Source organism: Trachemys scripta, chromosome 4, assembly GCF_013100865.1.
Source record: "Trachemys scripta elegans isolate TJP31775 chromosome 4, CAS_Tse_1.0, whole genome shotgun sequence".
NCBI lineage: Eukaryota > Metazoa > Chordata > Testudines > Emydidae > Trachemys > Trachemys scripta.
The window spans coordinates 120,754,576-120,781,626 of NC_048301.1; the positions used below are offsets into that span (position 1 = coordinate 120,754,576).

The 27,051-nt window shown below is 45.1% G+C and overlaps 1 protein-coding gene across 2 annotated transcripts in view; it reads right to left on the reverse strand.

Annotated features, from left to right (window-relative positions):
- The window catches only part of TSPAN2 (tetraspanin 2), a 46,796-nt gene extending 20,753 nt beyond the window's left edge, over positions 1-26,043 (reverse strand). For both annotated transcript variants that reach the window (XM_034767068.1, XM_034767067.1), the window contains exons 1-2: positions 25,884-26,043; positions 15,036-15,138 (exon numbers count right to left, since the gene is read on the reverse strand). In XM_034767068.1, coding sequence (XP_034622959.1) covers positions 15,036-15,138; positions 25,884-25,952 — 172 coding nt within the window. In that variant the 5' untranslated portion in view covers positions 25,953-26,043. The remainder of the gene's footprint in view (positions 1-15,035; positions 15,139-25,883) is intronic.
- Between the last annotated feature and the right edge of the window lie 1,008 nt (positions 26,044-27,051).

Sequence of the window (27,051 nt, forward strand, 5' to 3'; positions counted from 1 at the left end):
ATAGAGGTGAGATATAACAGACCTCAACCCTATTGTCCCTCTGCAAATTTGGGTACACAGTCAATCCCTTACCTCTCTCTAAAAGTGCAAAGTTTCAAAAAATTCAATGAACAGAAGATTGTTGGGAGCAAACTAGCTCTGGACAAGAAGAAGTCTGGAGATAATTGTGGGAAGGGAGGGATAGGCAGTAGAAACAAAAGTGAAACTGTTTGAGCAGCATATTCCAGAAGTCTTGAGGTCTTTCTGAGTGTAGTCTTCATCGATTTGAGATCTACCATACCATTATCTCACTAGAAGAAAAATCCTATAATGGCAGCAGGCCGTAAAAGAGACCAAGTTTGGGAATATTTTAATGAAGTTCCTCTACCTGTAGGTAAGACAGGCATGCATGCAAAATGCAAACAGTGCAACAAAGAAATGCAAGGCCTGGTTGCCCAAATGAAACAACATCATGAGAAGATTTCCTTTTCAGGAGGAAGCTGCGTTGAAGATGATGAAAGGAACATGTCTGAACATGCAGGATCTTCAGGTTGGTAAACTTTTTTATTTCATACTTCTTTCTTAAGGACTGCCTGTTTTCCTTCTGGACTATTTTTGAATTCCCATGTTTGAGCAAAAATATATATAGTTGTTACTCTATGGTACTATCATTTTAGATGCAGTTATGATAAAAAAAATAGCTGAAATAGGCAGATCTTCCTTTTACAATTTCACCTTTAAAGTAGTACTGAGTGACAGTGAATGCAATGAGTAATACTAAATAAGCAGTATAGTAATAATAATTAAATAACTGCACTGCCTTATTTTATTTAGGAGAATCCACCCTCAACCTACAGGATTCTGAAGACTATCCACCTTCAAGATCACCATAATTTTCTATAGTTTCAGAGTTATCTGCCAATAATAGTGTTTCAGTCACATCATGTATGTCACATAGCCACAGTATATCACCTGTAGCAAAAAGAAAAACGAATCTCCATCATCCAGAAACAACCATAGATAAGTTTGTGATAAGAACCAGCAGATTACAAAAACAGGTAATTGATGAAAAAAACTGCCCCCTTTGTTTATGCAACAAACTCTCCTTTCCATATGATTGAGAACCCACATTTCATTAACATGGATCAGTCATTAAGACCAGGATACTATCCACCCAACAGAGCAGATGTCACAGGCAAATTGCTGGACAAAGCGTATGAAAGAGAAATTGAGCAATGTGCAAAAGGTCTAGAGGGTGAAATTGTTAACCTGAGTCTTGATGGGTGGAGCAATGTCCACAACGATCCTGTTGTATGTGCTTGTGTGACAACAGAAGAAGGGAATGTCTTCCTTATAGAAACAATGGATACACCAGGAAATGCACACACTGCAGAATACTTACAAGAAGTAGCAGTAAAAGCTATAACAAATTGAAAAAAATTTCAAATGTCTAGTATGCAGCTTTGTCACAGACAATGTTGCAAATGTATGCAAGGTGAGAAGAAATTATTTAGAAGAGAGTGAAGAGAATTCCAAGCTAATAACATACGGCTGCAGTGCTCATTTGATGCACCTCCTAGCCAAAGATTTCAGTGTTCCAGAAATAAAGGCTAATGTTGTTGAAATTGCAAAATACTTCCGTAACAACCACTTTGCAGCAGCTGCTCTGAAAAAAGTGGGAAGAACCAAGCTCATTCTCCCACAAGATGTGCAGTGGAACTCACGAGTGGACTGTTTTGAGCACTATATCAAAAACTGTCCTAATATGATGACAGTTTGTGAACGAAATAGTGAAAAAATAGATAGCCCTGTCAGAGCCAAAGTTCTCAACACTGGGCTTAAGAGAAATGTTGAACACCTGTAGAGTGCCCTAAAGCCTATTTCTGTAGCCTTGAACAAAATGCAGGGAAATAGCTGTTTTATTGCTGATGTTGTTGAAATTTGGAAGGAACTGAGTGAGATCTTAAAAAGAGAAATAAGCAATGAAAATTTAAATTACAAGCATTAAAAAAAAATGAATGGGACAAGCACTATCTCCAGCTCATTTTCTTGCAAATATTCTCAATACTCGATACCAGAGTCAAACCTTAACTGATGAAGAAGAGGAGTTGGCTATGACATGGACATCCAGCAATCATCCCTCCATAATGCCAACTATAATAAACTTCAGAGCTAAGGGTGAACCATTCAAGAAATATATGTTTGCTGATATGTTTTAAAGAAAGTCACACCAGTGAACTGGTGGAAGTGACTTAAGCACTTGGATTCAGAGACTGTTGAAGTGATAATCTCACTTTTAACAGCAGTAGCTTCTTCTTTCAGTGTAGAAAGAATATTTTCTTCCTTGGGACTAATTCATTCCAAACTGAGAAATCGTTTGGGACCTGAAAAAGCAGGAAAGCTTGTTTTTCTTTTCCACATTATGAACAAACAGGAAAATTAAGGTGAAGACAACTGAGTTAGCTACAGAAGCCAATATTTAAAGTTTCTCATGTTGACCTGGCTGATATAGTTGATTTAATTTTTGTTTTTTTTTTAAATAAATATTTCATTTAACTATTTTAGTTAAAAACAATTTTAACAAAAACAAACCTGATATAAAAAACTTGAATGTTTAACTATATGCTTAACTATATTCATATGCTTGTTTTGTTAAAATATTATATGTTTGCTGTTGAAGAAAAAATCCAGAATACATAATGTTGTTGTTTTAGTTAAATAAAATAATTTAAATGTCTGTCTGGTGATGTTCTCCTCCTAATACAGCACGTCAAGAAAATCCTCCAAATATTAATGATCAACCTGTTGAATAGGAGATATTTTTGAAGTCAGTGGGAGGTGAACTATCTGCTTCAATTACCTTTGGTAAATGAAATAACCAAACAATCAATCATTGTCTGATATAGCTGTAAAACTAATCTGAAAAGTTTTCAAAATAAATCATGTGACAAAGTTCTGTCCTTGACTCCATGGGTCCTGCATTTCCTGACGGATTTTTCTAGCCTCAGAGGCTCACTGTGACCCTCCACATAGCCCTTCTCTCTCTAGAGACAAGGGTCACAGTCTACTGAGCCATTTTCATCATAAGCCAGCAGGGGAGGTGAGGAGAAACAACCCTCCCTCACACAGTCTCTGTTGTCTCCCGGTATCAGTGATTAATCAGGGAGGGGAGAGGGGAGCCCGGGCCTGCTCTCTACCCCGGGCTCCAGCCCGGGGACCCTAAACTTAGCAGCTATGGAAGCTGACTTTTTGGAAATACGGCATGTACAATTCCCTGGGCTGCTTCCCCACAGCAGCCCCCACTCAATATCTTCTTCACAATTACCTCAGGGCCTCCTTTCTTTCACCTGATATGGCTTCGTAGTACTTCGTTCCTCCAACAGCACAGCTCCTTCGTATAGCTCCTGACACCCACACCACACTGACTAACCGAGAGGCTTTTAACTAGTTCCAGCCAGTCCTTACTTGGCTTCAGGTGTCTCAATCAATCTAGCTGTCTCTCCTGCCTTCTAGAAGGATCTTAATTGGCCCCAGGTGTCTTGATTAACCTGGAGCAACTGCCAGTTAGTTACCATGGTGCCAAGGATTTGTTTAGCCTGGGGCTAACATACCTGTTCCTCACTACTTTACTGTAGCCATCTGGCCTTGCCTCATCACAATCACTTAAAAAATGTATAGTGTGTAGCTTCTAAAAATGAAACCTACATCTTTCTCTGAGTTGTGAAGAATATGTATTAAGATTATAACAACCAACAAGAATGCACTTTTATGTAGAAATCCATGATTAAATCAAGTCTTCCTGACTAGTGATTTAAATCAAATCCACTCTGCCCTTAACCTTCTCTTTGTTAAGCCAGACAAAGTGAGCTCCTTGAGTCTATCACTATTAGGTAGAGAGCTGGCTGTGAAGGATCTGGGGAGAAGTGTCACTTTGCAATAGAGCTGGTAAAAAATGGGGTCTCATCTAAGACAATTATTTTTGTGAAAAAATCTAATTTTTGACTACATTTTTAAACAACTTTTTTTTTTGGGGGGGGGGGGGAACCCTTCAAGTTTTTCAATATTTTTGGAGATTTTTCAGTTTGAAATTGTGGGGAAATGCTCACCTCACTGTTTTGTGTTCTCTCCCTTAAAAAAAAGTGGGTAAAAATGTTAAAGTTAAAAACAGGAAGTAACACTTTCATTTTTAGCAATAACATTCTTCCTCTTTAAGTGAAAAAACAACACAACACTTCGACTTCTTTGTCAGTTAGAAAAGAGAAGGTGGGAGAAAATGGAAAAGACGACACTTTTTAGACTTTTCCAACTGGCAAAAGCTGCAAAACTGAAAGGAAGTGGGGAGAAGTAGTTTGGACCCCACTTCCTTAACTGTACAAATTTTCCTATAGGAAAACCATTATTTCCCAATGGGAAGATTTCAAATGGGGATTTTTCCAATGACAATTCCCACTTAATGAGGGCAACCGACAATGAGCCAATGGCAATCTCAGACAGAGAGGCCTACAGCCACCAGCAGGGAAGGAGGGCAAATGCAGATGTAAGGTTTAGATCCCCACATGTTCACAGCATGGAGCTCCACAATATTGTGTGGCCTGAGGAAAAACCCCACACAAGACAGAATCACTTTAATTTGCACTTTCTAGCCTTCCTCGCTAGTGCATCTGTCCTGCTCAGGCATGGGAATGGGCAAATTAGTCTTCCCTGGCTACTGATATAAAGCTCTGGGACAGGATGCTATTTCTTTTTCTTTCCCTTGGCTATAAGGATACACACTCTATTTTGGAATGGGTAGGAGGCAACAGCTACCCAGCCTGAAACAGCATCTAGTAACAAGGATAAAGGGCATTTTGTGCAGCACCCACAGCTGACTGGAACATTTGTCCTAAACACTGACTGCAGAATTCTATCACCCTGAATTGTTTAGGAAAAGGGAAAAGGACAGAACTTTACAGCTGCAAACTGGGGCATGTTTGAGCATGTGTTGGGGGCAAGAGACGGCCCCCGTTTCTGAGACAGAATGAAAGGCTCTGTGAGAGATCTGCTCCTTTGCTGCCTCTGAGCCCTTATACACCCATGCAAATCTACAAACAACACCACTTCACACTAATTAACCTCAATGGAAGATTGCTTGTGTGTGTGACCAGTTCTTAATGTCAGAAATCCCACAGTACCAGAAACATCCCAGCTGTTGTTGGAAATCATGGGCCAGATTCTCAGCTGGTGTAAACTGGCAAAGTGCCATTGTCTCCAAAAGAGCTACACCGATTTACAACAGCTGAGGATCTGGCCCCATTATTCGGTGTGCACAGATTTTTACTATAAATATTCCTATCCAATAAGTTTACAAAACTGGAGAGCAACCAACTGCTGTTAGCAACTGGAGAGAAATGAAATTATGGATTTACAAACAGAGGGAGATGGAACTCACAACTTCCTATCAGCACAGCAGATAACCATAACCACACCCTGCAACTCCTGTGAAGTTAATAGTTACTCTGTGGTTATGAGGTTTGCTTTCAACTGACAAAGTGATATGACAGATTTGACGACGTCTTTGTAATATTTGCCTAATTTACCTTTTTTCCTTCCTGCAACTTTTTAAAATGTAACTGTCAAATATGTTCTATTTAGACAGCTATTTAAAGCAAATGAAGCTTTTTGTGATATTGTTGAGAGTAACTGACAAGAGATTATCACACTCCAAATGGTGATTTCAAGTTGCACTATAGAGCTGCTGATTTCAGAATCACTTGAGTGTTCCAAATAGCAACCCGTACATGTACTTCTGTTGATATTTTAGGATTAAATTCAGAAATTATAATGTAAGCACCACTACAATGTAACCGCCCATCCTGCATTTCCGCCCCCTTAGTTAGGATATTTCCATGAAAACAGAATCTTTGTTTCTTTTATTTGCATCAGAGTCTAGAGGCCCATTAGCTAGGCACTGTACAACACACGCTCAGAGTAGAATTCGCCTACTACTGTTGTTTATTCCCCCATCTTAAATCACTTTCACAACCCTAAATAATTATGTTGCAAGAATGTACAAACTAACATAGTGCAGTCATTGTCCATGCCAGGACATGGAGGTAGCATGCAGGGAGCACGTGCTATAAAACACTGAGCTAATATCTAAATAAAGTACCAGTGTATGCTAGTCTATTAGACCTGATAGACAATTTTTAATGGAGCTTCAACAGTCCCAGTAGACTTCAAGATTACATGCGGCTTGATTAGTGACAGAAAAGTTATATTCCCTAGCGCTGTGTAAATCTCTTCAAAGGTTTATCTCCCAACACCTGTAGTTATGTCAGCACTACGAAGTGTACTGCCCTCGTGATGTTTGAATGCAAACATGGAGAATTTCTGGGTGCAAGTGCACAACAGTGAAGAGAATAATGAGGAACATCCCTTCAAGGTTGTTTAAATCAACTGCTTCAACCTTGGCTTTTGGAGCACGTGTAAAACTGTTGATATATACAGTCCATTAATAAACTTGGCAGTACAGCTCATACTGGGCAGATGAGAAATTATAAGATTTTGGCATAAATTGCTAGTTTAATATCTGCAGCCGTAACATGTCTCTGCTCCAAATCTGTCTTATCATCTGTGCTCAGCAGGGCCGGCGCTTACACTAGGCGACCATAGGCAGGATTTGGGGGATGGCATTTTGCTGTCCTCGGTGGAAATTTGGCGGTGGGGGGTCCTTCCGCTCCAGGTCTTCGGCGGAAATTCGGCGGCGGGTCCTTCACTCGCTCCGAGACCCGCCGCCAAAGTGCCCTGAAGACGTGGAGCAGAAGGACCCCCACCGCCGAATGCTCAGAGGAGTGCTGCCGCCTAGGGCGGCAAAAACTCTGGCGCCGCTCCCGGTGCTCAGAATCATTTGAGATGGGGCAGAAGCTAGAGAGGATCCTGGCTTCTTTATAGTGTCCATTAAAATCTCCTCTTGATACTCCCAGTGGATAGTCCCATTGTGAGTGTTTCCAGCTCTGTTAGAATGTAACACACGGTAGGACACTTTCCACATGATAGCACAAAAAAACTGATTGTGTTCCTTTTTCTATAAGCCATTTTCTATCCCTTTTTAGAGAGCTGATTCTAAAACTGGGATATTCTAAATAGAAGAGGGTGTGTGACGTATAAGGGATCTAATTTAAGAAACCTATATGTGCCTGGGCTTTAGGTATTATCATGCAATGTCACAGCAAAATGTTCTTCATTTGTTAATAGCCAACCAGGAATTTATTATCCCCAGTCAACTGAATTACGTGCTTTAGGGTATCTGCTTCTAGAATTAAGGCAAGTATTGTCTTGATGACAGGGTCTGGACTAGGAACAACCGTACAGCTAGGAGTCTAATTTCTGGTAGTCTGACTAGATCCTGACCCCAGAATCAGTTTTCAATCAGCTCAGTGAATCACAGGGGGGTAGGGCAGCTGGGACTCAGACAGCCTGTTGCTAAATGGTGTTGTCATAGGGGAGAGCAACACACACAATGGCAGGTGCCAAGGTGATCTGTAAGTGCTTTATATAAAAGAATCATAGGCCTGGGGAGGGGAATGTGTCATTCATAGTTACAGAGTTAAAGAGCAGGTGCATTAATGAAACTAAGTTAAACAGCTGCTGCTGCTGCAGGGGGGAGATCTACAAGAAATGGCAACTCCACGCAAGGAAAGAGAAGAAAAGTGAAGGCAGATTCATCACCCAGCATCTCTTCAAGAGACAAAAGAAATCAGTTTTAAAATGTATTTTCTTGGTTAAAGGGCTCATTATACTCATTAAATGCCTCCTGATTCGGAGTATATGGAAAATGTAAAACCCAAGAAGAAACAGCACTGTCAAGCTTGGGGGTGTATCTACGTGGGGTCACACATGGTCAGTTCTGGGTCTGGTACTTTTCAATATTTTCCTTAATGACTTGGATAATGGAGTGGAGAGTATGCTTATAAAATTGGCAGATGATACCGAACTGGAAGTGGTTGCAGGCACTTTGGAGAACAGGATTAGAATTCAAAATGACCTTGACAAATTGGAGAATAGGTCTGAAACCAACAAGACAAAATTCAATAAAAGGTAAGTGCAAAGTACGACACTTAGAAGGAAAAAATCAAATGCACAACTACAAAATAGGGAATAACTGTCTAGCAGTATTGGTGAAAAGGACCTGGGGATTAGAGTGGATCATAAATTGAATGAGTCGAGTAGGTGATGCAGTTGCAAAAAAAGGACTATCATCATTCTGGGATGTATTAACTGGAATATCTCATGTAAGACAGAGGAGGTAATTGTCTCACTCCCCTTGGCACTGGGGAAGCCTCAGCTGGAGTATTGCATACAATTCCTGGCAAAAAGGTGGATAAATTGATACAGTCCAGAGGAGAGCAACAAAAATGATCCAAGGTTTAGAAAACCTGACCTCTGAAGAAAGGTTAAAAAGATTGGACATGTTTAGCCTTGAGAACAGAAGGCTGAGAGGGGATCTGAGAACAGTCTTCAAATATGTTAAGGGCTGTTATAAAAAGGATGGGGATCAATTGTTCTCCAGGTCTACTGGAGGAAGGATATGAAGTAATGGGGCTTAATCTGCAGCAAGGGAGATTTAAATTAGAGATTAGGAAGAAATTTCCAACTATAAAGGTATTAAGCTCTAGAATAGGTTCCAAGGGTGGTTGCAAAATCCTCATCACAGGAGGTTTTTAAGAACACATTAGACAAACATCGGTCAGCGATGGTCTAGGTTTACTTGGTCCTGCCCCATCACATGGGGGATGGACTTGATCTTCCAGCCCTACAGTTCCATGATTCTATGATCAGTGTATTTAAACAGCTTTTTGTTGTCTGAACTCTTATTTCATGGTTACCTGACCTCCCCATGCCAGCACAGGAAGGTCCTGGCTCTCAGGAGCTCTCGGAAGGTGATAAAAGCCAGTGCAAGGTGAGGAGCTTCTAACAGTTTCAGTTTTGAATCAGTTTTTCCTTTAATGGCTTTCAGTACAGTAGCTTTCATTTTCCACTCAGGGTCCTTTCTATACAAACCTTCCTCTGACTGCAGGAGAAGAGAGAGTCGACTTTACCACCTGAATCTAAGGTGGGGGTTAAAAGTATTTGCAAGGTAAGGGCTGATGTGCAATGGCATGATTGCCACCAGCAATTCCCAGTCCCTGGGCAGAAGGTGTCAGGTGTGGATTTGTGCCTTTCTGTGCAGACGCTACTTTTGCCTCCAGTTCTAATTTTAAAGACCTGCTGGAATTTGATGGGCTTGTGGATTCGGAAGAGACTGAACAGGACTTTTTAAAGTGCTGACTCAGGATATGGTGCCTGACCCAAAACACACATCTAGGTGGCACTGAAAATGGTCTGAGCACAGGAGTAGACAGCTGCAGTTCATATGGTGTCATACTGCTGGGCTGCTCCTGTTTGCGTGGGCACCCACCACTATGGAGAAAAGCTGCTAATATCCTTCTGCTGCAGACATGACTTCATATCCTAAAGCATGCACTGTCTCGTTATAGCCACTCAAAGCTAGCAGGATCATTCAGCCTCCTCAGTGATCTGAAAGGAGAGCCCCAGCCTTCACTGTATTTCCAACCACAGCCACTCTAGCCCCCACAAACCATCAGATTATATAACTGGGGTGGAGAAAGTACAACGTAATAAAGTGGTGAAGAACTTGTAATGTGAAGGGAGTGCTGCGCTTCTGAGCCAAGTGTGCTGCAGGGAGGTATCATGTAGGCTGATTCATTCACACAGATCAGTTTTCCTAGTACATTTCAAGGCAACATGGACTGGCTACATACAGTAAAATATAAACTGAAACTGACAATGCTGTGGTTTAATATTTTACTTGCTAGGAGATATACAGCGAGTGCCCTTCAGCCTGCTCTGTGGGGCCAGAACACAGACCTTCCCCTTCTGCCCAGCCAACGCTGGAGGAAAGGGCTAGGTCTTGAACTGTCCCATAAACACCAACAGACTCAAGTTCTAACAGACAAGTGGAGAAGTGACATCCAGAGCCTAGGAGAAGGCTCTGTTCCCAGCCCCCACCTGGGAAAGTCTAGGACCCATGAGGCTGAACACCCCAACTGCCACAGGGAAGACAGATTCCTCAGAGCGCCACACAGGGAATTCTAACTTGACTCTGCGGGCGGATGAGAGGGCTGGTCTGGGAGCCCTTGTGCTGGAGTGTCACATATTGTTGCTTTAACTCCCTGCTATAGAAGCTTCCCCATGTCAGTTCTCACATCACAAACTTAACGTCCTGTTTGACAGGATCATATTGTCTTCATTTTGGGCTTTAGCATTTTAAATTTAAAAGCAGCGGCCCCACAGGTAACATCCCTACCAGCATGAGAAGTTCATTCAGGAATGGGAAATTACCAAACAGAGACAATGAAATGCACTCAACTAAAATCTTGGGTTCACCCAGGTGTCACTATCCCCTTTAGAGTGTGGCACATGAACCAGGCTCACTTTCCTTCCCAAAGAAAGCAAGCCACTTAATTTCAGATTTCTTGGCATGATGGTCTCAGGAAAGAAACAATCAAAAGGAGTTCCCTCTTCCTGCAGATCTTTGTTCCCTTCGACCAGCGCAGACATCACAAACAAGATGTGTCTACATAGTAGCAGCCCAGCACTGTAACCATATCCCAGAAAGAAGATAATTAAAGGAAAGAGACTTTGAAGATTCATCATGAAATCTAATGGGAAAAAATCACTGTTTGAGAGCATAATCACAGCTGGAGCAAATGCTGCCATTATATCTCACTGCTTACAGCAGAGACATAAAACACATGCTGTTAAATGGTGTAAAACAGAGGCACTGGCATTTCTGCTATCAGGTGTGAGAACCTCAGTTTAGGCAGTGTGTGCAGTTCGCTAAGGCTTAGGATGGCTGCCTCCTCTTGCTCTGTGTATACATTTATAAACAGTTGGAACCTTAACCTTAATTTCAGCATGTGTCACACCCACTGATATGGGGTGAGAGACTGCAGGGGTCAAAGGATTTGATTACTATGGTGCTAAAATATACCCTTCCTGCCAATCCTGCTCTCGTGAACTGTAATGAGGAACCTGAAACACCAACAAAAAGCCAAACCAGAGATGGCCCTGAGCCTCTGACACAGAAATCGGCCTATGTCAAAATTCCCAGTCGGTCTCCAACCAAGAGGAATATTTCAGTGAGTGGAAAAGTTGGCTGGACTGCTTGGCAAGTGCAGCCAGAACTAAATCCAGGTGGCAAAGAAGATGCCTGATTGCTGGTGAGGGACAAAGCTATTGGGGTGGTTCATGCCAGCCAAATGGAAAATACAGGGGTATAATTATATAATTATCAATCATGTTAAAGTAAAAAATATTTCAGATGCAGGAAAAAAACCCACCCTAAATAAGTGTGAGAGGGAAACCAGTTCAAATCAGGTACCATATGAGCAGAATGTGTCTCCCTTTAGCACATGAAGAGAAGGGAGTTACCTTACAAGTGGAGAACCAATGTTGAAGGCCAGTCTGAGTGGCCTTAGAACCCACCACAGCACAGTCCATTCGGCCTGTTAACTACATCCCATCTGCCCGGTTTTAACCACGTCCTTCAATCCATGCTCCTCCAGAAGGAGATCACAGCCAGTGCCCTAAAACTAAGTGTATCACTCCCTCTGCACAACCCTTCTCTTCTGTGGCAGATATCTCCTCAGAGAACAAGCCTCACGCAGCCAAGTTCAACATGAATCCCATGACCAAGTTTATGAGCTGGTCTACACCCCATTTTTTTACTTCTATAAACTGGTTTGGAAAAGGTTGAAAGCAGTGTAGCTCCCTAGTGTGGATGCAGTTATACAAGTGTAAAGGTCCTTTTATCAGTATAGTTCATTTTGAAGCACCTTTATGCCAGTATGACTGTCCACACTAGCGAGTTGCACCCCTTTAGCCATCCCTCTTTCTAAACTGATATAGTTTTAGTGGTACAAACAAGGAGTGTAGAACAGTCCTATGCTGATCAGACTGGGGTCCCCCGGAGCTCTCCCAGGATGTCCCACAGCAGATGTTATACTCATTGCTCTAATGCTTTCCTCTTGGTCTTCTTATCCTTTTCAGTAGAATAGATTGTTTTCTCTTCCTGGTTCTCTAGAGTCTCCCCTATGTCAAGTGTGCATATTGCTAAGCTGTTCCTTGCTGCTCACCTTTCCCAGCCACGTGGAGCATGCCAAAAGGACAGAATGGTGCAAAAGCTACCACCAACATAGCTACAAAGCAGACTCTGAAAGCAGCTCTAATGCAGGCCCCAGCACTGCCTCTGAGTGGATATGATTACACGTGAGGATCTGGATCCTCAGGCTTGGAGAAAGTGGCTGCAGAGCTGCCATTATAAACAGGCTGGAGGAAAGATTTTTAATATAACCAAACATATTTATATCTCCCTGTCACATTGATGACAGCAGTGCCCTTGAGCGGCAGTCCCTTCCATAGCACAAACACACACTGCACTAGGACTCGGTGCTGTAAAATCCTGGCTGTCAGCACGAAGGGGCCAGTTTGTCTGGAACAGAAGATACATACACAGCTCCTGTGCACTCCCTGGAAAAATGAGACTCCTGGAATCTCTCTGAATAGGCCCCAGTGGACAAAATGGGTGCGGTGACTCATACCTGACAGTTATGAGAGTCAAGTGTTTGGGGCACCCTCAGCAATGGGTGAGGTTCAAGCACCTGAACAGAACAACCTGCTGCACACTGACTCTCTTCCTAGCTCTTCATGATGTAGAAGGTGCTAACATCTTTGCTAATAGCACAGTCCTGCCAAACTGCCCAAAGGCCACAGTACTATTCAGCTGGGATTTGACTGGACACTGTGTAGTCAACAATGTAGGTTCAAAGGATTTCCCAGTACATTTCTGTCCTGTTCCTCAACTTCCCCTCTTAGCAGATAGGTTCTGCAGTGTAAGGGTTCTACAGATACCCAGACAAAGAAAATTAGCATGGCAGAAATTAAATCCAGTTTTGGATCAGGAGATACGGCTGAACTTTTACAAGGACATTCTCAAAGCCTCTGTTCAAAAGATCAAAATCTAAACACTCGGCATTTCCATTTAAGGCTACAGCAGCAGCTTAAACTTTTCAGAGATCCCACTAGGCATTCGCCAGAGGAATCGACTTTTTGCATAGCAAGGATGATGGAATCTACATTAAGAGGTTTATTTTGGCACATGAAGGGAAGGGAGTTACCTTACAAGTGGAGAACCAATGTTGAAGGCCAATTTAGTCAGGGTGGATGTGGTTCACTCCCAATAATTGATGAGGAAGTGTCAATACCAAGAGAGGGAAAATTGCCTTTGTAGTGAGCCAGGCATTCTACTTCATGTGTCAATATATATTTATGCCTGTATCTGTAATTTTCACTCCACGCATCTGAAGTGGGTTTTTAACCCAAGGGAGCTTATGCCCAAATAAATCTGTTAGTCTTTCAGGTGCCACTGGACTCCTCGTTGTTTTTGTGGATACAGACTAACACGGCTACCCCTCTGATATTAAGAGATTGTGAACATCACTGCATCCCTTAATGCATATCACAGGCTGTTTGTCAGGGTTTAGCCATCTATCCATTTCATACTGGCTATAAATGAACCAGCAGTAATTGATTGTGATGAACAGAATAACTTTGTCTCTCCTCAGGTCTCTTAGGCCTTTCAGAAACACATAGGGAGGGGAAGACCTCCAGGACATGGTGTGGGCAATTCACCAGGTATCATTTCACAACGGGCTCAGAATGATGCCCCAGCATGCTGCAAAGAGTATGTTCTGCTGGAGGTAACATCTTTTGTAGGAGAGATCAATTCATTAAAATCCTGTGGGACATTTTGCAGTGAAGGGGTGTTGACCTGGTGTCCTGGCCAAATTCCAATCTGAATAATTGCAGTCTGCCTCCTTAAATGTCCACTTCGGTTTTAACAGGACACAGTATTCCTCCCTTCCTGTTTCTAAACTATTGCATAGTGAGCTGTGAGCCTCTGGCTGCATTGTTTAAGACAGAATTGCTATGGATCAGAACTGAGATGAATGAGGCCCAGGACTGGAGTAGCAAGAGTTCTACAGGCCAGGATGGATGTGCATTAGGAGAGTTGAGCAAGTGAAGTTTGCAAGATGCCAGGCGGTAGGCAAAACCTTGAGGCCCTCACTTGCAGGAGCACTACGGTCAAGTAACTTCTAAATGACAGATATAGTGTCATTTGACCCACCAAGAGACTGGGGTTAGGGTCAATTCTTATCTGTACAATGGACATTTAACGGTAACTGGAGAAAGGGTTAAACTTGGACTAAGATTCCAGGGTAGAAATAACTGGTGCCGTGCACTGCCTCTGGGTCAGCTTTCACTTCTGGCAGGCATTCAGCTCCTCCAGTGATACATATTTAATACTCTTACACTAGCAGCCAGGATTGTCTCTCTCTCTGGAGCTCCTCAGCTGCTGTTCTGCACTTGGCATTGGACAAGGATGAAATGACTGTGAAAATCAGATTACATTGAATGAACCCGCTTAAAGCTTAAAATAGACTGAATCTGACTTCTCCTAATGTGATCAGAGAGGAAAGGGGAAACAAATCAAGGGCATGGGAGACGTCTCACAATTGACAATGGATGGATGAAGAAATGGGAAGTATGAAACCACAGGCAGCCAATGCACAATAACCAATTAGGCACATAATATACATGTAACATCTGGAGCCCCCAGAACACCCCAACAGTGCTTGAAAAGCACATCTGGAACTCTGGAAAAATTACATCTTCCCAGTTTCTGTTTCATAAGCACAAGCATTACAGAAAAATTCAACTATGAAATCATATTTAGGAATTAATTCAGGTCTGCAAAATTTGTTGCCTAGGAGAGATTTGAGAGAGGCTGTCACTTGATGTGGCATGGAAGGGCAGGAGACAAGGTTCGTGCCATTCACCTGTCAGACCTTTTAAGCACCATTTTTGTATGTATCATGTAAGGTAGTGTTTGGGATCGTACCTGCTGGTGAAACTGAGGTTGGAGATACAGCCAAAGTCTAAGCACCTTAACTTACCCATGTAGAAGTACTCTGGGGATTTTTCCTCCGAAGTTAAGTCTCCCAGGACCCCACCAAATCGCAGCCATAGTCCAAAGGCAACGACAGCCAACCCTGCCAGCTGGAAAGCAAACAGGCCAGTTAATAACTGAACTGCAAAGGGCCGGAAAGAGCTGGAACATGCCAAATTGTTGCAACGGGTGACTCCTTGTGCTTCCTGGAAACTCCAAAACTGCAGGAGTATAAAGTTGCAGAATGCAGCAGGCCCCTCCCAATATTGGATACCAATGAATTTCTGTTACAGAACAACTGGCCTTATCCTCTCCTCTGACTCTTTAACACCACAGTGCTTTTCAACCCATTTCAAACATGACTTTCAAACATTATAAAGAACCAACCTCATCCATTCATCAAAATAGCCCCAAACGGCTTTGTAGGTTCTGAGTGCCACACAAAATGATAGGGCCCAAACAGAGGCATAGGGGAAGGGCGCCAGTGCTCAGGCCACAGCTAGTTCCCGCAAGTCCAAACAGGCAGAATTTGGAGAATTCGCCCAATGTGCTGTTACTTGGGTGTATCCTGGTGGTGTACAAACACCGATTGGAAAGTTCCCTAATGGGAAAATCTCATTTTCCTCTCTTATGTCTTCATTCCCTCCTAGCCCCACAGCCACTCCCTATTCTGCTCCTGACCACCACAGTTACTTAACCGACGGAATTTGAAGGCAGGCCAACCCAGCTTACTCTAAGCCCAGAACATAAGTCTGAGGTCTCTGGAATTGGTGCATGTCCAGGAGCTGAGATGGTGGTGCCGGCCCACGCTGGCATCACACAGACAGAGCTACTGGGAGAGGAATAACTTCACTGACTGTTTTTCAACCAAAATCTTGTGGCCGTTGTGAAGCTGAATAAACAGACACTAGAGCCGGGCGAGTCCCCCTGCCAGTGTGTCGCTGGCCCTGCTGCATGGTCAGGCGGAGCACGGATACAGTGGTTGCTCTGAATCTCTGAGGAAGATGAGGTCAGGGCACACACTCCTCCCGCACCTCGGTTATAAACGACAGTCTCTCTGTTTCAGGAGGTCCAGCTGCTAAATGGCATTGTCCACATGAGACACGCCAGATTCTGATTAGGGGCACGTTCAAACCAGGAAAAAAAGATTCAGAAAAAGGATCATACTTCACTGGGGGGAATGTGCTGAAGTTAAGCAGGGTTAGGCCTGAGCAGCCCTTGGAGGGGAGCCACCAAGGACAACTCTAGTGCTGCAGGGAGTAATAGTGGCCTTTTAGTACAGGACAGTCTTCACTACTGAACCGAGCGCCCCAGCAGGGAGTTAGGGGCACTGTCCCAATGAGGGACACGCTGACCATACGCGTGCCTAGCAAAGAAGGTATCCGCTTTTTCAAACATCAAGAAGAATCCCATTTGATACAAATACAAACCCAGTGCAATGGGATGTCAACTCAGGAGAAATGTTTAGATAATGAGCCCAGTTCTGCAAAGTGCTAAGCCTCTTCTGGGAGCTGAGGAGTCCCCCGGCTCCCACTAATGTTATTGGGGTAGAGGTGTTCAGCACTTTGCAAAATCAGACCCAATCCTCCCCTAGAGGAACGGAGTGCAGAGCATTTAAGTGCACTGTCAATGCAGAAATGGCCGATTTCCTGGTGCTCCGCAGAAGACACTCCTATGGTAGATAGGGGCAAAAATACCTTCTAGGTTATCCGTCTGAACCGGTCACATCAGCATGGATCAAATCCAGACACTTCAAAGAGGACCATGAAAACCATAGACATCAGCCTGGCTGTTAAGGGAAATTCTGCCAGGGCTCCACCAATGTGGGAACTGGAGGCTGCTTCAGAATGACCCTGCAAACCAGAGCTCAGGGCCAATACCAACAGCTTTCATCCCACAAAGCTAATTTAGGTAAAGATGAAGCCAACACAGAACAGAACAAACGCTGTTGACAGAGTCCAGAGCCAAAATCTGCAGCCGCTGTCCAACCTGGAGGAGGGTGGGGGAGCCGACTGCTTCATCGCATCTTTGGCATCTAACTGACAGTAGATGCCAAAGATGGGTCTGTCTGGGTCTCTTTCGTCCTACTGGGCACCTGTTCAGTACTGGTGCAAGTGAATTCAGCACAGACTGGAAGCAGCACTTGAGGGGATGGGCTGAAAGGGAGCAACAGGGCAAGAAAGCAAACTGTTGGCCTGGCTCTGGGGCCTGGCTTAACTCTACCTACACAGTGACAGCCTTCCCTAAGCAAATGGACTGGAGTGAACTTCATCATTGTACACGAGCCAAGCGTTCCCCAGTGCTGTGATCATACTGCTAGAGACTCTTGAGCCAGACTCATGGGCTAGCCTTAGGATTATTAGGGTCACCAGTAGGCGTTATTGGGAAATTCAGGTTTACTTGGGCTACATGTGCCTTCTAGGTTCAGCCAAGTTTTGATAGTGTCAGAGCTGTGTGCATGTAAAGCAACTTCCCAGCCAATCAGGAACAGAGAGATTGAAACCCGTCTTCTTTCTCAATACATTAAACAAGACATAATAGCCATTATTTTCATGAAATCACATAACACAAAGCTTTGTACTGGTCCTGTTGGATTCACAGCTGCAGCCGGGTAACAGCACTCCCAGTGCACTGTGCACATTGGAACTGTGGCACTTAAACAAAAAAGGAGCTGTGTTCAGTTTAACCTTATTCAAAACCTAAAGGTAAAGGGGAAAATACCCCACCTACATTTGCCTAAAAGAAAAGGCTGAAACTGTCAGCTTCTGACAGAGTATGCAAAAGAAGGGGGAAAGAGTGAAAAGCTATTTAAAAAGTACGTGTGTCCTTTTAAATAATTCTATTAAGATGTTAATGTATTGTCCTGGAAATGTCTGTTTTCGGTGTCATTTATGCCATGAATTGGGCCTGCTAGACTTTCAGTAGTTAAACATACTTCAGGAAAACTGCAGAGTAGGAAACTGCAAATGGCATATATGGTAGAAATGTCTCTATGGAATCAACTTTTCCTAAATGACCCATAGCTGGCTGAAGGGACCCCAGACTTGCCTAGGAAACATTCATCCAGTCAGACTGGGTTGCATGTCTTTCATTGAGTACGACTGTAAAGGCTCTTAACTGAGAAGCAATTTCAATAGGAGAGCTACTACAGGCAAACTCAGATATTCCCTTTAAGCGTGCCTGCCAGCCAAAGCTGTATCATTTAGTTGCCAGTGTGGCTCCATCAGTCACAACAGATTTCTTCTTTCCTTCCTTTATGGGAAACCTCACCGAAGGGGGACTGTTAGGTGTGAGACGTAAATACAGTGATAGCAAGACTGCCCCCCCAAAAGCGATACTATGAAAGAAAATGCCTTTATTATCCTTTAGTTGTTTAACAAGCTTGGGTTGTATAGTCTGCATCCTTCTGACCATATTTAGTCTGAATCTCCCTGCTCAGGATACAAAGCAGCGATCAGAGCAAGTCTGTGTTTCCAGAAGGCTTTTAAGCAGTACCAGAGGAGAAGGTACAAGGATACATACCGATCAGCTGACTAACAGGTTACAGCCCTTCTGTCAGAATAACCTAGGAGGGATTATTTACAACGTAAATTCACGGGGAAAATTACAAGTATTCTGAATCCAAAGTATTATATATACACATTTTCTACTAGGTACTGATGGAGGTAGCTCTGGGCAAGCCCCACTGAACTGCTAAAGAGGCAGAAGGCTGTTTGAATGAGATCAAATATTTTCTGTACTGACAACGGCATGTTTCATACTGGCTAGAACTTCAGTCACAAGGAAGCTCTGCAGACTTGGAGAGTTAGCAGTAGGTGAGAACATAGAGAATTGTGTCCTATTTAGCATTCTCTCCCCAGTGTACAGAGGCAGGGAGCTATGAATGGGTTTTATATAGGGTCAGTGTTACATTCTCAGCAGAAAGTATGTGATATTGTAACTTTGGTTTAATTATTCAAAGTGCAATTGAAGTGTCCTGTGTCCGAGGTTCCCAAACTTGGGTCCACAGAGAGCTGCCGGGTGACCTGGTGCTGGTTCTCCTTCTTGTTTCCAGCTGAGAAACATAGTGGATGTGAGGAGAGATGAAATGCGGAGCTGGAACAGCCTCTGTGACTATTTTTTTTTTAAATGGACAAACACTTCTCACATTAAAGGCTACAAATATACAACGGCTTCCTAAAATCACTTCTCTAGGTACCCAATGGCCCTGCCCTATCGTACTAAACACTTTTACAACATGCAGGTCACGCTAATGGTATAATTCTAGGAAATTCATCTGCCTACAAGAGACAGAAATTGCTGATGGCAAAGAAATCCTTTGATATTATCACTAATCAAACTGGAAAATAAATATTACCTCAGGCAATTTTATCCAGAGCAGCTCTCCCTGAGAGCTTGGATATCTGGCAAAGAGCTGTAACTACACTGTTGATAACAACTAGGGATGTAAAATGTTAACATTAGTCTTACCAGTTAATGCGCCTTAACCGTTAACCCCCAGGCTGGCTGGCTGGCCCCAGCAGCCCCGCGCCAGTCGGAGTGGCCCCAACCCCAGCGACCGGATCAGGCCCAGCCACCGCTGCTTTAATTAGTTAACCGTTAAACGGCTAAAAATATTTTGTTTAAACGGTTAGCTTTTTAAATGGTAGTTACATCCCTATTAACACCACCATTAAACCCTGCTGTATTGTTTTGCAATTATGGGAGCTGAGGTCCTGTGTGTATAGCCAACATCTCCAGAGGCTGTCAGAAGTTGTTAAGCCATGGTGTTGGTTAGCAGACTTTGAGTCCTCTCCCTGCTTTCCAGCAGTGGAAAATCTAAGCCATCTTGTGTTTGTAAATATCAAAGCAATCCTAGCACTAACCAACATTATAACCTCCTTCTGCTCAAGTGGCAGCTCCAAGGAGGATTAGCACAGAGAAAGGAAATGGGTTACTGGCTCCCTGCACAGCCAACAGGCCAGGATGTACCTAGGATAAGTGACAGGTGCAGCCCCCAAGTAGGGCAGGACCTGGGCACTGGGGGAGTGAGAGAGAGGTGTGGCCCTTGGGCTATTGGACACTGGGGCAATGAGCAGCAGGTGTGATTCCGGCTGAGAGGTCAAAGGGTGCCCTGGGAAAGGGCCTTTCAGCCTAATACTATCGCTAATAGCTGTATTATTACAGAGTTTCCTTTAGCTCGTATTCAACTAGACATCACCAGAACTGGCCCTGTTGTTAAAACTATGATAGATACCTCACTGTGTGTCTTAAATTGTGCACTGGCACCCTGCACAAACTCCTGCTAAGAAAATTATATTAAGATAAGGATAAGATATTAAACACACTAAAGGCAGGGATTCAAGGTGACGGCTCCCACAGCAACAATAACTAAGCCCCCTCGCAGCTAAAGTACATTTGTGGGAACCAGCTCCTTGTATTTCCTGACTTCTGCGCAAATAAAACCTCAGCCTTGGAAGCGGCACTAACAGCAAGCCCCAACATGCATTGTTACATTGCACGTTTGCTTCAGAGTCCCACTCCATGATCTCTAGAGCACTGACATCCAGAAAGACTCCAAACCCAACCGTGCTCCTTACACGGCCATCTCAAAGACAGGGGAACTCTTGCCATGTCTGGTGTATGCAAAGACTCTCGAGGACCCTGTACATACCCAGCCTGAAAAGACCACTCCAGTGACTGACAACGATCTGTTGCTAAACAAAAGGTCTTAGTAATACATGGGGAGCAGAATTTTATTAGTATGTTTGGCAGTACTTTGGGGTACTTTAAGTCTCTTGCAATGTTTGACTGTATGTGGAAAACTGCCCTGCCTTTTCTGGTAGGCAAATGACATACCACCCACTGGTACATGAGGGATGCTGTTTTCACCTGTTTGTAACTTCTTTATCTTTGAAGCTGTTTTTGTTTTTTTGCAGACTTAGCAAACCCACACCCCTCTCTATCTAATCTATGTATCTATTGCATCTCTAGAACATTTGCACTTGTGCCATGTGGGTGCACAGGATGACATAGATGGCAACTTTTATCCAAACTCGCTTTGAGTTATCCAGGCAGAGAAAGGCCTGAGTAGGATTTTATCTTTAAAAGAGCAGAAATCCCCCTCACTCCATTCCAAAATACCTGCATAATAATTTAAAAAGAACCACTGAAAAGAAAAATGAGAAAATTCAGCCCAAAAGATAATTTTGCTAGAAACTTACAAGCCACTGAATAAAGCACTTAAAAAGCCAGTGATGTTTAAAGTACACACAAGTGCTAAAGGAACATATTTATCTTCTATAACTTTAGATGAACCATTTGATGTTTTGATTACTATCGGAAGTGACCAAAACTCAACTGGCAGCATATGGTGTGAACTGAGTGTGCATCTGAAGAGCATCAGGTCGCTCTCATGCAGATGTGCTGAGACCACATCCTGTCATACTGACCAATACTGTCTCATTGTTTCCTTTTATTCACATCTGTCTGTATCCACCTGTTGTCTCCTGTCTTTTACTTAGGCAGTAAGCTTCTTGGGGCAGGGACCTTTTTTTGTTCTGTGTTTGTACAGCACCTAGCTCGATGGGGTCCTGGTCCATGCCGGGGGCTCCTGGGCTCTGCCCTGACACACATTATTATTATTTATTCTTTGTGCTGTGTGATGGGGAGATGGAATGAAGCACAGATGATGGATACTAGTCTCACCATCTAATGCATTACTGGAAGGCACTCACATACTATGGTGATGAGGGCACTAAAAAGTACCTATATGAAATGGAATGTATGTATGTATGGGAAGCCCAGTTACTCTCATTGATGATACACGGAGCGTGTTTGTGTGTGCATGTAGAGAAGTCCCTGAATGCCTAGTCACCCCTAGTGAGCAAACACGGTAGGTATGTACACATATCTGTACACTGAAGGAGCCTGCTCATAGCTGGGCCTTCTAATTTTGAGCAGGCCCCGAGAATACAGACTGTGCTATTCTTTCCTTCCAGTGATCATTAGAGGGTCTCAAGTTTTGAGGGCTGGTGTAACATCATCCCATATCAGTACGGTGCTGCAATGGAATGATGTTTCATCACCATATCAGGATGTTGTTCAATGAACTGACCACACTGTGATGGAAAGCATTTGTCTCATAAGGTCAGTGGTGAGCTGGAGCCGGTTCGCAAGAACCGGTTATTAAATTTACAAGCCGGTGTAGAACCAGTTGTAAAGGGGCCAGTGGGTGGGCAAACTCCGGCCCGTGGAACCGTCCTGTCCGAGCTCCCAACTGTGGAGGCTCCCCCGGCCCCTCCCCCACTCCCCTCCCCCCTCGCAGAGCCCCAGCACGCCGCACCTCTGGCGCCAGCGCTCTGGGCAGCTCTGCAGCTCCTGCAGCTTTGAGCAGCATGGTAAGGGGGCTCGGAGGAGGGGTTGGATAAGGGGCAGGGAGCAGTTGGAGGGGGTGGAGGTTCTGGGGGGGGCGGTCAGGGGATGGGGAACGGGGGGGTGGGCGGTTGGGTAGGCATGGGAGTTCCGGGGGTCTGTCGAGGTGGTGGTGGATGGGGTCGGGGCAGTCAGGGAGGGGACAGGGAGCAGGGCGAGTTGGGTAGGGGGTGGGGTCCTGGGGGGCAGTTAGGGTGGAGGGTCTCGGGAGGGGGTGGTCAGGGGACAAGGAGCAGGGGGGTTGATGGGTTGCAGGTTCTGAGGGGGGCAGTCAGGGGCAGGAAGTGGGTTGGGGTCGGATGGGGGGCGGGGGAAGAGACAGGCACGTGGGGCTTGTACTCACCGCACAGCTCCCTACCGGGTCTTCGGCGGCGGGGTGTGTGTGTGTGTCTTCACTCACTCTGGGTGAAGGACCTGCCGCTGAATTGCCACCGAGGACCCAGTAGGGAACCGGTTATTAGGATTTTGGGAGCTCATCACTGCATAAGGTGAACTTGAAAAAGCAGCAGATGACAGGTTCATAGGCTCAGGTCACGAGAGCTTGGTGCTGGAATGCGTGTGATGTCTTGGCTTGTGGATTTACTCTTTGACTGGGGGGAACTGGGCACCTCTGAAAGTTAACTATGTCCATTTTATATTTTTAAAGAAAGATGCTGTCTCAGCTGAGTTCTGCCTCTGTTTGTATCAAGAATTTTTTATTCCGTGATAAGGCATTTCCTAAGGTTTATAAAAAACAAAAACAACAACAACAAAAAAGAAGAAGCCCAGAGCACTGGATAGGCGTACTGTATTTTAAAAGTTAAATTTGAAGTAATACATAAATTATATAGCTTTCTTTTGATATATATGTGCACTGCCAAGAAGTTTGCTTCCCACAATGTTACAGCAAAGTCACAGTGCTGAAACAAACATATCCTGTGACTGTTGCAACTGAGTGAGATACTTATCCTTCTTTCCTGTCTTGGTTATGTGTAAAACAAGAGCATCTCCTATTACCACATCACCAAGACAAGGTGTATCAGCTGGAAGGCCACAGGTCCACGCTCTCAGTCTAACATGGAGGCTTAATAAAGCTCCACATGAGAACTACACTGGACAAAACATCCAAATAAGCAATTTTACATAATTGTGGAAATATTTCCAGATTTAGAACCATGGTTTCCAACAATGGATGGTTTTGTTTCCCTTTCGATTCATGATTATCAGCACTGCCCAAGCCCAGATACCAGCACAGTACTGGGAAAATACCAATGTCCAAATGCCAAGGAATAAACAGCTCCTATGATTTTTGTTAAACCAATATGGACAGTAACTCCTCACTTAAAGTCGTCCCGGTTAATGTTGTTTCATTGTTACGTTGCTGATCAATTAGGGAACATGCTTGTTTAAGGTTGTGCAATGCTCCCTTATAACGTCGCGGCCGCCTGCTTTGTCCACTGCTTGCAGGAAGAGCAGCCCTTTGCAGCTAGCTGGTGGGGGCTTGGAACCAGGGTGGACCGGCAGCCCCCCATCAGCTCCCCGCTCCCCTAAGTTCCCTGTGCAGCAGCCACCCAGCAGGCTACCAGTTGTCCAGCAGTTCAGCTGTCCCTCCCCCCACTGCCCTGTGCTGCTCCTGGGAGCCCCCTGCTTGCTGTGGGGGGGGGGCGGGGGGGAGGAAAGGAGCGGGGCTAATGTCAGGGTGTCCCCCTCTCCACTGCTCCTGCACCCCGCTTATCCCATCTCCGGGGTGGGGGAACACGACAGGGCTCAGGATGGAGGGAGCTTCCTGGGAGCAGCTGCTGTCTCAACTTGCTGATCTACTTAAAATGGTAATGTACTTAGAGTGCGGCCAGCGTACTTAAAGGAGCAATGCCCATCTCTCTCTCTCTCTCACACACACAGGGTATGTGTCTCTGTCTGTCATGCTGTCTCCCCTCCCTCCATTCCTGCTGCCTTGTAGAGTGTGAGGCTACATTAACAACAATGGGTTAACCCCTGAGGGCTCAGCCAAAAGCTAGTTCATCATTTAGCAGTGAGGCATTCACTGGGAAATATCCCACCCTCTGACTTCACCACCTCAACCAAGCTTCATAATCATCATCGCTGTGTACAATATTAAATTGTTCAAAACTTATACTGTGTGTGTGTGTATGTATATATGTATGTCTTTTGTCTGGTGAAAAAAATTTCCCTGGAACCTAACCCCCACCACATTTACATTAATTCTTATGGGGAAATTGGATTTGCTTAACATCCTTTTGCTTAAAGTCGCATTTTTCAGGAACATAACTACAACGTTAAGCGAGGAGTTACTGTATAGATGAAGTTATTTATTTCTATTGCTGTATGGTTCGGCAAAACCCCACATATACTCTTTCACTACAGATCACTAGATATTTTGTTCTAGCTGCTGGTAACACTGGTAGGTATTTAGAACTGGGGGAGCAGACTGTGTGTGCGCTTTATGTCAAAAGCAAAGAGTATCAGAAATTAATTTGGCTTTTTTTTGGAGTTCAGCAATTAACATCACTCCTGAAGAAATATTCTTGCTAATGAGCCTCACAGAACAGAATGTTTACAAGATCAAGAGCAGAGTTTGAGAAGCTTAAGCCAAACTGCCAAAGACACTATGCAAGCCTATTAGGCAACTTGTGTACCCAAAACTGCACCTCGGGCTTGGTGACTACTCCCTCAGCATGTGATTGTGGGGATGCTGAAATTCAGGGTTGTTTCTATGAAGGAAGACTGCATTCTAAAAGACAATATTTTAGCACCCCCCAATGAACATACCTACAAATATTGTTACTGTGCAGGTGCATGCTTTAAATAGAATGGGCAAGATTTCCTCCTGATCTGTAAACGCCTAAATACCTGTAAACAGCATCCATAAGTGATGTAAACAGCATCCATAATTATTTCTGCCTGCAAAATTGCAAGCACCAAACCAAAATCCAGGGTAAGGCCAGGCTGAAACGTGTCCCAATGGGTGCACAGCTGTGGCATCTGCTCCTGGGGACTGGGGCAGTGAAAACGATGTGAAGGGTGGAGGAAAGGGATCCCCCCCCCCAAACCAAGTAGAACATACAACAGTCAAATGTACATTCCCTTTTCATTCTGATTAACTACCTGGAGGTCAGCGATCCAGCAGGCTCCAGCGGGCGCCCCCCAGCGACCCCCTCCCCGCCTGGCTGATGGTTTGTAGGAGTCCCTGGAGAAGGGGGTGTTGGGGGGAGCAGCTCGGGAAGGGGTTCCCCGGGTCAGGGGGGTTGTGAGAAGCAGACGAGCCGAGGTGGGTGCCAGTCCTGCCCACAGAGTGAGCAGCACAAGACAAGCGAGCCCCGCCGCAGCCTCCCAGCTCCCGCCCCACAGAAACCCCCCACCCCAACCTGCTGTGGCCATCAGGGGAGCGCGGAGCTGCCCCAGGCTCTGGCGGCAGCGCGGCCCCCGGCCCGGCCCCACTGACCCAGAAGACGAAGTTGAAGGCGAAGAGCAGGAACTTGATGCAGCGCATCCCGCCCCGCAGGTGGCCCATGGTGGGCTCCGGCTCCGCGCCCCGGGAGCTGCCGGCCGGCGAGTCGGGGCGCGGCGGGAGGCAGGTGCAGGGGAAGGAGGAGGGGGCCTGGCCCGGCGGGGGCGGGCAGGAGCAGACCCCGCCCCTGGTGCCGTGCAGCCGGCGGCGGTGCTGGGGCTGGTTAGGGCTTTGCCGCGACTCCCCCCTGCCGGTGCGCGGCGGCTGCAGCCAGCCTGGCCCGCAGCCGGGGCCGCTCTGGGCCGGGCTCCTCGGCAGCCGTTTGGGGTGGCTTGCAAAGAAAAGGCTCTAGCTTCCCATCGGCATCCTCTCAGCCACTGGCCTGTCCGGGCGGGCAGCTGGGGGACGCTCCCAGGGACTCCCTGAGCAGCCCCCTTCCTTCTCTCCGGTTCTCGCTAGGCTGCTGCCCCTCCCTCCTTCACTGCAGGCTCCCAGCGCCTCCCTGACATATCCTGGCGGTGGCTGGAGCTTGTGCATGTCCTTAATGCCGTCTGACCTCCGGGGGAGCAGTGTGTGCGCCCCAGACGGTGGTTAGGCAGGGAGGGCGTTTTGTTTTTAAGACATACGCTGCTCTGTGTTCCTAGCAGAGAGGGCACGCGGAGATAGGGTGACCAGACAGCAAGTGTGAAAAATCTGGACGGGGCTGGGGGGTAATAGAAGGCTATAAAAGAAAAAGACTCAGAAAGTGGGACTGTCCCTATAAAATTGGGACATCTGGTCACCCTACACGGAGAAGGGTGCCCCGCACTTGGAGAAGAGATGGTGAGGGGGGTGGTTGTGCTTTGTTGTTGGGGGAGTTCACTCCATGAAACTCAAGAACAGAACATTTCTAAAGGGGGAAATGTTAAAGATACTTTCCCAATCCTAGCTGCTCAGACTTTTGCTTTCTGGGATTTGCATGAAAATGCAACGTTCAGTGTCAAGGATCCAGGAGTTGTACACATAGTAAGGGGGAAAGAAGAGGCTTATATAGGGATGGAGCCTTAATGGGCCATGACATAGAGTCATAGAAATGTAGGACTGGAAGGGACCTCAGTAGGTCATCTAGTCCAGTCTCAAACTATTATCTAGACCAGGGGTCGGCAACCTTTCAGAAGTGATG